General features: G+C 33.9%; 2 protein-coding genes across 2 annotated transcripts; one reads left to right on the top strand and one right to left on the bottom strand.

The window, feature by feature from the left end:
* Positions 1–539: 539 nt before the first annotated feature.
* On the bottom strand, positions 540–2,834 carry LOC143560579 (uncharacterized). The gene is made up of 5 exons (XM_077048857.1): positions 2,760–2,834; positions 2,666–2,716; positions 2,429–2,589; positions 2,176–2,251; positions 540–919 (listed from the first exon to the last, which is right to left on the bottom strand). The coding sequence occupies exons 2-5, from the start codon at positions 2,712–2,714 to the stop codon at positions 729–731; spliced, it is 477 nt and encodes a 158-aa protein (XP_076904972.1). The 5' UTR covers positions 2,715–2,716; positions 2,760–2,834; the 3' UTR covers positions 540–728.
* A 2,165-nt stretch (positions 2,835–4,999) lies between these two features.
* On the top strand, positions 5,000–7,443 carry LOC143560581 (protein NOI4-like). Its single transcript, XM_077048858.1, has 3 exons — positions 5,000–5,084; positions 5,686–5,874; positions 7,117–7,443. The coding sequence occupies exons 1-3, from the start codon at positions 5,079–5,081 to the stop codon at positions 7,159–7,161; spliced, it is 240 nt and encodes a 79-aa protein (XP_076904973.1). The 5' UTR covers positions 5,000–5,078; the 3' UTR covers positions 7,162–7,443.
* Positions 7,444–11,539: the final 4,096 nt, after the last annotated feature.

An 11,539-nucleotide genomic window follows, 5' to 3' on the forward strand; every position in this document is an offset into this window, starting at 1 on the left:
TACTTGACCATAACCCTCGAACTAATGTGTTAGACCTTGAGGGGTGGATTAGTGTTTCTTCAATAGAGATATAAGCCTATTAGTGGGAGTTCTTGAATTCAATCATAAACATCAAAAACGTCAAGTAAATTTTGGTATAATTTAGAAGTGAATAAAAGTTAAATGTCAATTTCAACTTTTAGACTAAAGACAAAAAAGTTTCAAATTTTCAATAGTTGAATATATTGAGAAACTTGAACCTATCATCACTTTAAAATTTTCGTATGGAATGTCTAAAACCACCATACTAACTAACTTTCCTTGGTATATAATTATCGTACAACTAAATGTATTTGACATATTACACAATTTCAAAATTTTAACATCCCATTATTTAACATATTATGATATAAAATGAAATAAATAACTTCTTTACTTCAATAATCATTTAAGCCTAAATTAGTTAAAGCCTCTTATCTAAATCAAGATACTACAACAAAACCAAATTATATTAGTTTATTATTTTAACTCATAAGACCCATATTCATCCTTATATCTATCAATATACATATAAAAATTTCCTATGCATCACATGCTATTTAAGTACAACATACTTCCTCCCCTTGTATTGCTGATGCTCTTGGTGTTTATCATACCAAAAGAAATACAAAAACTTCCAACCAATGCCATAATGGGTGAAATATTAATCTATCATCCTTATGTTTATGGAAGCTACCTGACTCACATCTTCACCTATCATCTCCGTAACCCCCCTCCTTTTCTTGATCTTTCAAGAACCCTAAGAATGCAAGAAACCCAAAAAAGAAGAACCCACCAGATGACCACCCACCTCCTCCACCACCACCGCCACCTCCTCCGTCGTCATCACGTGGCGGTAGCCCAGGCCCTCCATCATCAAGGTCTGGAGACTTCTCCTTCCCTGTTTTCCAGTTCATTGTCAGAAATGATCATAAACCCACGTGCATTTAAATCGTAACATAATATAAAGGCAGACAATGATGAACTCCTCAAATATGCAAAGATTAGTTGTTGTTTACAGCTATATACAGAGATTAGAGAACATTACTTACGTTCTTTTATTAGACAACTAATTTGGTTACTAGCAAATGAATCGAACGTTCAGTGAACCGTTCGGCAGGAAAGTTTGTTTATTTAATAAATGAGCAAACATGAACAAATATGAACACATGACTCGTTCGTTTATTTATGTCTGTGAATGTTCGTTCATTCAAATTTGTTTACGTTTGTTCATTTATGTTCCTTAGTTTATGTTTGTTTTGAGTTCGTTCGTTGATATGTCCATTCAAATTTTTCGGCCCGCTACAATTTAGTTTAGTTTTAATAACTTTTGGATCCAAAACATTGTTGTTCACATTTACTTTTAAATGGTTCTAGCTCAGCCATGTCCGTTGGTTTATGTTTGTTAACGCACAAACATTATCGAACAAGTTCATTTTCTTAAAAAAAACAAACATTAACGAACAAGTTCATTTTTGGGGAAAAAAAAATTCTTAACAAACGGACACGAACAAGAAAACCCTGTTCGTTTAATTGTTTGTAAAATCATTTGCTCACTTAAAGTTAAACTAACACAACAGCACACTGTTGTGCCGTTTACTTTTAAATGGCTTTAGCTCAGTTATGTTCGTTCATCTATGTCCAGTTATGTCTGTTAGTTTACGTAAGTGAACTGTTCGTTAACGAACAAACATAAACGCACACAAACACGTTCATATTCTTAACAAACGGACACGAAGTCACGAACAAAAAAAACCCTTTCGTTTATCTGTTTGTGTTCGATCATTTGTACGGTTACACTTCAATGAACAAACACGAACATGCTCCGTTTGTGTTACTTTGGTTCGTTTACTTGCCTACTCAATACACGTTTGTAGTGGTGAAATCGGAGCATCTGTATGCATCTTTTGCCTATGAACATCTATCCATGTTTACTTTCGCCATGACACCAACTTGCATGCGTAATCACATTTCCCAAACTTATTTGGTACATGCCATTGCAGTTGACAGAACTCAAAAGCAGGTTACCTCAAAGGTCTTAAAGTACATGATAAAGGTTCTAATTAACACAAGCTAATCTAAGGTTCTTATTAACATAAGCTAATCTTCTTGCATAATTTATCATGTCAAAGATACAAAAAAAACTCGTATAGTTACCTTGAACAGGAGCAATGGTGATTGTTGATGACTGGCGCGTGACAGTTTGAGTCTGCTCTGCACCCATTCTAGCATTCTGCATCAAAGAATATGCGAAAATCATAAACTGCCTCATGCTAAATATAAAAAATTATCACACCAGATAGATATATGTATATATAATACAAGTGCCTAAATTTCCTGATAGTGTTGATCTTGATATGCTACAGTTGAGAAATAAATAATACGTGACAGGTGGTAAAACTGAGCTCACCAAAGCCGCAGCGCAGATAAAAGCAGGCGTGGAGTTTGTTGATAAAATTAGAGTATTTCCTGTTCCTCCAAAGGTTGCAGGGTGTGTGGTAAGGGGTGTAGGTGGGAACGAGCAACGAGTGCTAGACTTGATTTGCACAACATTTGGTACTTGTGGTCTTGCTGTTAAATAATTACAAACGACTTCAACCACCACGCATAAAACGGATAATATCGTAAAGTAAACATACCTACCTACCTAATTGGGAGGTGGAGCCAGGAATCACACTTGCACTCAATGAGAACATGCCTACATATAAACTTTTCATTTGAAGCCCTAAATGAAGACGTACCTTTTATTGAAGAATTAAACAATTATCTGATACAGAAACACGGCGGTAATGAAAACTCCGTTGCCGGAACAAAAACTAATAATTGGGATGGATAGAAGAAACTACTAGAAGATGATGATGTTGCTCTCTCGTTGTATTTTATTTATATACATACAACAACTCGTCGGTTTTTCTTTTTGCATTTACTCCTTTTATTTTCTCAAATTTCCCCATTTATGTAAAGTTTACGGTTATTGTGGTCGACCTGGTGTCACTAACAGTGTGTTCTTGAGTTTCATTTAAATGAGGAAAAGGAAAGAAAATAAGAGATGAGAAAAATATGTTATGTTTTCAAGTTTCATTTAAGAAAGAAAAAAGTTAAAAGGTGTGTTCCCGAGTTTCGTTAAAAGAAAGAAAATGAGGAGAGAGAAGAAAACATCTTGAGTAAAATAAAAGAATTTAAATCTTTCCATATGAGAAAGATTTCAAAAGAAAATAAATTGAAAAGAAAGAGAATATACCAAAAAAAAGATAAGAAAAGAAAATTTTCTTTTTTTTGTCTTTCTTTTCATAAATAAACTCGAGAATACAGCGTAATTGATAGATTGAGGATGAGAGACGATAATTATCTAAGTAAAAACATAATAAGGAAAAAACGAATAAAAACTAATTAGTGAAATGTAATAAAATATCTTAGTAAAAAACACAAGAAAGGGAAAACACATACATAAAATAAAGTAGTTAAAATAGATAAACATGTTAGTTAGAGTGAGAGTAAAATGGTCATTATATAAATTATTTTTTAACTAAAATAATTTTAAATGAGTAAGTTTATCATTTTTATATTTAAGAAAGGGAAATTTACAATTGAATATATGGGTTATATATATATATATATATATATATATATATATATATATATATATATATATATATATATATTTAACAAGTTAAAAAGGGGGAATATACAATTGCCCCTAGAAAATTAGTCATCCCTAGTCTTACATAAAGTATACGAATAAAAAATGCATAACTTACTCGATATTATATTTTACGACTAGGGGTGCAAACGAGCCGAGCTCGGCTCGTTTAACTTATACAAAACTCAAGCTCGACTCGTTTTGAGCTCTATTTTCAAAACTCGAACTCGGCTCGTGAGTAGATTTTCAATCAAGCTCGACTCGCTTACTATTTATCAATTACATTTAAGCTAAAACAATTCTAATAGAATCTTGATCAATTCAAATTTAAAAAAAATTATATTTTGTATAATTATATTATATTTTCTATTATAATATTTTATGCATAGAATAATATATATTATTTAATTATTTATATATTTTTTCATAGCATTATATATATTAATTAATAAATTAATAATTATTAAACATATATTTTAAAAAACTAAATAAATGACAGGCTCGTGAGCCGGCACGAGCTCAGACTCGTTTACTAAACAGGCTTATCTTTAGGTTCAAGCTCGAGCTCGATTAAGTTAAGCTCAATCAAAATTTTTAAAGAATAGTTTGGGAGTATTGCACCCATTTCATTTAGAAGAAATTGATAATCCACGTCAGTTTTGATAATCTTTAGGAAAATTGGATTTTAATAATCCTAACTTAATGCAGTTGGCTGATAATAATCCTAACTTTGAAAAATAGCTGTCACTGATCCCAACTTTCACACTATTTATTTTCATTGGACCTCCGTTAAAAAAAACTTAACGACGTTATGTTTTTTTTTCCAAATTTCAAACTGATATTTTAGGGCTTTTAATCGGAATGAGAATACGAGTCGATTGATGTAAAACTTACTTCCAAACGGTGGTCCAAATGACTAAATGAAGCTTCAATTTCGGTGTTTAAACTTTTAATTAACAAAAATCAAGCTGTTTGAAGCGTCGTTTCGAGTTAAGTTTTACATCAATCGACTCGTATTCTCATTCCGATCAAAAGCCCTAAAATATCAGTTTGAAATTTGGAAAAAAACATAACGTCGTTAAGTTTTTTTTAACGGAGGTTCAATGAAAATAAATAGTGTGAAAGTTGGGACCAGTGACAGCTACCTTCAAAGTTGAGATTATTATCAGCCAACTGTATTAAGATGGGATTATTAAAATCCAATTTTCCTGATCTTTATTTATGATCCCTTTGAATAAAAATAAAAATAAAATATAATAGCACATCTGTATAATTACATTTGACGGTTTGACAGGAGACTACACTAAAAAGCACAGCTTTCCGTTAAGCACGTCGTCTCTCCGGCCTCACTCACAGATATTATTAACATTCTTTCTCTCTCTCTCTACATCAACAGTGATATCTCCTCCTAAGCTAATTCATGTCGGTAATAATTCATTCGTTCATTCCACTTGTTCTCTTCATTTTCCTTTCCGTAATAAAACTGATGGTTTTAGATCCATCGCCCGATCGACTCTATGCTTGTGTTGTTAGTACGACTAATCACTCCATTCGATTTGATTGATGTCTCATATGACTTATTGATCGTGATTAGGTTAGGAGTTTTGCGATCAGTGAAAGATCATTCAAATTAATTCATAAGTGGTGAGTTTTTAGGAGGATTTAATGAACTTGAAACTTAGCTAGGGTTTGGAAATTACGAATTGTTTTTCTATTTTTTTTTATGATTTTAGGCTCACTGATACGCGCATACAATGTACTTGTTAGGCATTTTTTATAACAAGTTAGGTTAGGTATGTCGTGGTTACTTTCAAGTTAATCCTTAATTCGGAATCGTTTCGGATGTGTGTCATGGCCAGTGGTGAATTTTGAAAATTGAATGAACTTGAAACTTAGCTAGGGTTTGGAATATAAGAATTATTCATTATTATGATTTTAGGTCACCGATACACACATACAATGTACCTGATAAGTGACTATTTGATCAAATCTAGGCTTGACTTGTATGCTGTTATTTGTTATGTCAGGAGGAGAACGGTAGGCCATTGCCTAAATTTGGGGATTGGGATGTGAATGATCCTGAATCGGCTGAGGGTTTTACCGTGATTTTTAATAAGGCCAGGGATGAGAAGAAGACAGGTGGCAAGGCGGACTCACCATCAAATGCGGATCTTGGTGTTAAGCAAGCTGCTACGCCTGTAAAGAAACCTCCAGCTGTAAGTACCCCTTAATTTCCTCTGTTACAGCTGGATTGAGTTCTTTTGTTATAAATCCAGTTATTCAACATTATGATATGATTGCTTGCCATGAGTTTTTTAACTACGTAGCGGGGCTCCATATAATTGCTTTGAAGTAGTTTGGGCTACGTCTAGTTTACATGGGTGTTAGCTATAGTAGGTGTGTAAATCGTGTAGTGTTTCGCTTTATGTTCATTTGCGAATATCAGTAATATCTAGTGGCTTAATAACAGTTTAAACAATTAACTAATCCGATTTGTATGAAACCTTTTTTTTTGTGTATGTCTCATTCCCAATTAACAAACTTGGGTTTGTATATTTCACTCAAGATTGGAATGATCGCAGAATGGGTGGTTATAAGTTATAACTAAATCACATAACAAAATAAAATTGTTGGAGGTGAAGGGTAGAAATAAAGGTTTAATAGGGAAATTAATTTCACTTTTATAGTTAATAGTTATATGAAAAATTAAAAATTAAATTATTTAACTTCAAATTTGTACGTTTTTCATCGTTGAAATCATAATATTAACTTCTTTAATAAGTCCTAACGACCCGAGCGTGACTAGGTTGCACAGCTACTATTTATATAAATATAAAAAGTTTAAACTTATATAATAAATATTATCTATCTCTAATATATATAAACGAAAACCCAAAAATCCTATGTGTCGCGATGTGGTCGCTCCCCCTTTTTTTGGAGTCACCAGATTTGCTTGATTTTTAAATGGAGTCTTCTCATGCATTTGACCCGAATTCATGGATATGGGTCTTACCAAACCCAGATATTCCTTAAACGGGATATAACATCTCATTAAATTAAAAAGTATTCTCACCAAATTATTGATGTAAAAATCCTATAAAATAGGATATACTAAAAATTATTATATGATTTTTTTTTAAATATTATTTATAACTAAAAAACAATCTTATAATAAAAAAAATATGCGGGTCTTGGGTCTTACCAAACCCAGATAACTTTTAAACCGGGTTATAACATCTTAGTTATCTGTGAAACATTTTTATCATCAAACTCTAAGTATATTATAAATTTCATTACAATAAATAAAATAAACCCAAAAAAGTATATAAATATTAAAAACGAGTAATGTAAAACAGCCCCCGTAATACGGGGGATAAAAACTAGTTATATATAAAATAGGATAAAAATAACTAAAATAATTTTGACCATGTTTTCTCTTTGGCCCTTTTGATTTGCAGAAGAAATGGTTTTGCTGCATGCAAGCACCTCATGTAGAATCCTGACATGGTTGTTAGCTCGGGCCGCGGGTGCTTCGGTCTGGGCCTAGCCCAACGCGGCGCGGTTCAGTTATTTGGATTCTGTGTGTTTATAGAGTGGGGTCTCCTAAATGGAAAAAGGAAGACTTTGAAATATGTCTATATTACAGATTTTGGAGTTTCTTGCTTTTTTGGTGTGTTCTATCTGTTAAGGATCAAAAGCAAGGGTCATGTATAGCTGTTTCGATCAATTGCTTTGGTTTTACTTTCGGAAAGTTTATTATTAATAGAATGTGTGATGGATGATCATTGTTTGTTTGGGCTTAATTTGGAATTTATTATTGTAATTTGTAATTATCATATTTAGTTAAATAATTTTATTAAGAAATGATATATATCATTTTGGATTCACATTCTCCATCATTTTGAGGGGTTTGCTATATAATAAAAGTAGTTTAGCTATTAATAAAAGAGAAAAAATTTTCTATCAACAAGAATAAAAGAGTGGATTCCGGCGTGACGAAAGATAAAGTTGCACCAACGCAGTGAGAGTGTGGTGTAGGTTCATGGAGACGGTAGCTTTTCACCCCCTTATCACGGCCATCACATAGTTATAAAAGAAGATGAAGAACGTAATAAGTAATTAAACTATTGTTCACTGCCACAAGGTGTCAAGGTTGGTCATTGTTGGATTGTACATTTACTTTAATAGGGTAGCAGGATTCGTTATGACACGAAGAAAATGACAAATAATGATCGAATAAGAAGGGGCTAAGCATAAGTTTTGTCATGGAAGAAAATGAAGAAACAAAGTATAATTTTGATGGTTCATGGCTTGTTGAAAACCAATGCTACCATAATCTTTTCATCTTTGTTTTGTTGAAAATCGTTCACTTTGGGTTTGCCGTTTGATTTGGTAATGACCGTAGTTCGCTCCAGTAGCTTCTTGCCGATGGTAGGAATTGGTGGTTGTGGTGGGTAGATTTTGTGGAACACTTGTGGTGGTTTGTAACACCCAAAAATCCAATGTAGTTTTTTTATGTTATATTGACAATATTGTATACAAATATAATTCATCGTGATAAGCAGCTCTATTTATTTCTATCCCATAGGTTTTAGGTTTGATTTTTTACCTGTTATTCAGATGATGGGCTTGTTGGATTAGCTTTGCTACTCGAATTTTTGGTTGAAAAAGTGGATAACCTAGAAATAGGGGATAATCCATCATTTTTTACATTTCTTTACTTTTGATTATTTCTTTCTTCAGGAAATTTTTTCGTAGATTACGTAGATTTATGGTTTGATTTAATTATTTTTGTATTATGTTTATTCTGATTGTATCTACATATCCTTTTTCTATGTGGGTTTTATAAAAAAATCCATGTTATGGGCAATTCGGTGTCAAAATCAACAAATATGTTGTAATTTAAATCAATTAAGAATTAGTTGATTTGATATTAAATTGTTGATTTAAGCATGTATGAGCTTATTATGAATTTATGTATGTTAAAAATATAAATGGGAAAATAGAAGAATTTATAAACATCATTACGCGTTGTTAAATATAAAGTGATTTTATATACGTTACTTTCAATTTTCAAATATGACTTATATATCTATTTCATTTTTTTTAAAAGAGTTATACCATAGAATCAAGTATATTTTTTTAAATTAAGTTTGAATACGATATTGTTACATAGTAAGTAAATTTTTAAAAAACAAACTTAACCATAAAAAAAAAAAAAAAAACTTAAATGTTTCATAACTCCTGATTCTTTTTACAACAATTTAGTGTTTTTAAGATATCATGGCAGTTTGGTTTTTAATTAGCTACTTTAGCTTAAAGAATTGTAGAACAATTTTATTATTATCTAGTCGGATCAATTATGTTTTTATATAAAAAAAAAGTTCGTACAATTAACATAAATATTTTATTTTAATAATAAACTATATTAAACTGGAAGAGGTACTGGTACAACAAAACAATTCACTAAAAAAAAAGGAATAAATTTCCCAGAGACTGCCTTTTGGTACATGGGTATGACATGCCTAAAAGACAGAGCTCAATAAAAGGCCATATGATATGATAGTACAACCCACAATGCACATAGTACAACCCTAGTGTTGTATGTAATTATATAAAGTCGGTTGACCGATGCTGATACGGTTTTGTTGTTGCAGTTTGCAGGGTTGTTGAGCATATTCGATTATCATAAACCTACTAATTAGGCTGAGGGGTGTGGGGCGCTAACCTGGGCGCGAGAGCCCCTCCGCTCGCGCCCCCAGGCGCTAACCCCACACCACCGGGGCGCGAACCGGGGCGCGAACGGGGCGCGAGCGCGAGCCCCCAGGCAGGCGTGAGTGTGGTCGCGGGAGAAGAGAGAGAAAGAGCCATTGAACTCGCCCAAAAGAGCCGTTGGAGCTCCGAATTTAAAAAAAAAAAACCTTAAAACCTCTATATAATACCCCAAATTACTCCCATTTCAACCATATCAAAACACAATTTCACCTTACAAACTCTTATATAATATCCCAAACTCCTATATAATACCCAAAAATGTCTGGAAATTGGTACCCAAACCTAGATTCAGATTATATTGACGACGATTTATGGTCGTCACCAGACCAACCGATGTTTTATTCGGGGCCGCAAGAAACATCCGGCTTTCAACCATCCAACATACAACCGTTTCCTAACTTTGTTGTTCCAGAGACACAAGAATCACACGGTGATGCTACGGGAGCAAGAAGACGCGTCCACCGGAAAAAACAACTTGCAACGGACGGGCCGGGACCGGCTTCGACTCCGAGGACGAAACGGAAAACCACTCCGTGGTCATCGGATGAGAAGGAAGCCTTGTGTCGGGCTTGGATAGTCATTTCTGAGGATCGGCGTTGCGGTAATTGTTTTAACGTTTTTAAAAATGATTTTTAATAAAAAAGTTAAATAAAAAAGTTAACTGGAAATCTAATTTAATTATTCATGTTTTGCAGCCGACTACCAAAAAAGCAAGGTTTTTTGGACAAAGGTTAGGGAGACGTTCTATACGCTCGTTGGGAGTACAGAGCGAAACGCCGATATGATTTCGGGTCGGTGGTCCGAAATCAGAAAATTTGTCGGCTTGTTTACTAATCTTTTCAACAGGAACGCCGGTCGTATGAGACCAAGTGGCAGTGATGATTTGGCGGTTTACAATTTCACGGTCGAAGAGTGGAGGCAGGAGTGTTTGCGGATGTATGGGACGGTGAAGACGTGGGACGATTTAAAGTTGTGGGAGAGGTTGAAAAGGTGTTCCAAGTGGGTTGAGCTTGTGGCGCCGGACCATGATGCGGAAGTAGGGCCGAAACGGACTAAAACTAGTTCGTCTGGAGCGTATAGCACTTCCGCCGGGTCGGATTGCCGCGTTGGATTCGACCTAAACATTGCGGGGGAGGAAACGTCTTCACCGCCGAGGAGGCGGCCATTGGGAAGGGACGCCAAGGGGAAAAAACCGGCTGAGGGGGGAGCCGTAAACATCGTCGATCTTGTTGAATCCCTCAATAAATTCAACAAAACCATGGAGGTGGTCTCTAATGACAAAAAGGAAAAAAGTCGAATGAGAGATTTGGACTTCCTTACAAGAGACTTCAGTAACCTAAATCCGGTCGATCAAATGCTGATGGAAAAGCAAAAGGAACGTATCCGAAAGAGGTTGATCGAAGAAGACCAAGCCGAAGAATAAGAATAATGTTTTTTTAATACTTTAATTTTTATTTTATTTTTAGATATTAATGTGTTTTTTTTAATGTGTGTTTTTTTTTAATAATTTATGAGTTTTTTTAATAATACGTTTTTTGAATATATTTATAAAAAAATAAAAAAAAAAAATCCGCTGGAGCCCCTGCTGGAGCCCCTCCACACCAGGGCCAGGGGCTCCAACGGGGGCTCCAACACCCCCCTTATCCAGTTTCTCTCTCTGCCACACGTCACAATATTATTGGCTGGAGCCCCCACTCGCGCCCCCATTAGAGCCCCCCACACCCCTCAGCCTTAAGCAGGTATGAATCCAGTTTTTAAGTTAAAGATGCCAAGTTTGACTTTTGAGTGTTAATTAGTTTCAAATTCACTCTAGAATTTTGCTGTTCATGATGTGATTGTGTATATATACAGGTGTTTTGGTTAATTAATACTGCTTAGTTTCAAAGTTTTGATGATTGATCTGAAAATATTATATAAAACATAATTTATTGATGTTTTACTATTTGTTTCTTTGTATAAATGAGATGAATTAATGCCATTATGTTACAACTTACAAGCCAAAACTTATATAGTTATATGGCAATAAAGTTTAATTACTTTAGACTAGCAAAAATATCCTTTTAAGTTATGTAACTTTTCGCTGCCTTGCGTCCCATCTACACAAGG

This window comes from Bidens hawaiensis, unplaced genomic scaffold (assembly GCF_021521415.1).
Source record: "Bidens hawaiensis isolate Kalapana, Puna unplaced genomic scaffold, B.hawaiensis_p1.1 tig00020413_1, whole genome shotgun sequence".
Lineage (NCBI taxonomy): Eukaryota > Viridiplantae > Streptophyta > Magnoliopsida > Asterales > Asteraceae > Bidens > Bidens hawaiensis.

Bases quoted from the DNA above. Each gene is read 5' to 3' on its own strand.
- LOC143560581 (XM_077048858.1), top strand. The intron at 5,875-7,116 runs GTAAGTACCCCT...TTTGATTTGCAG, and splicing joins CTGTAAAGAAACCTCCAGCT to AAGAAATGGTTTTGCTGCAT.
- LOC143560579 (XM_077048857.1), bottom strand. From the start codon at position 2,714: ATGTTCTCATTGAGTGCAAGTGTGATTCCTGGCTCCACCTCCCAATTA. The intron at 2,590-2,665 runs GTAGGTAGGTAT...ATTATTTAACAG, and splicing joins TGGCTCCACCTCCCAATTAG to CAAGACCACAAGTACCAAAT. The intron at 2,252-2,428 runs GTGAGCTCAGTT...TCTTTGATGCAG, and splicing joins TTATCTGCGCTGCGGCTTTG to AATGCTAGAATGGGTGCAGA.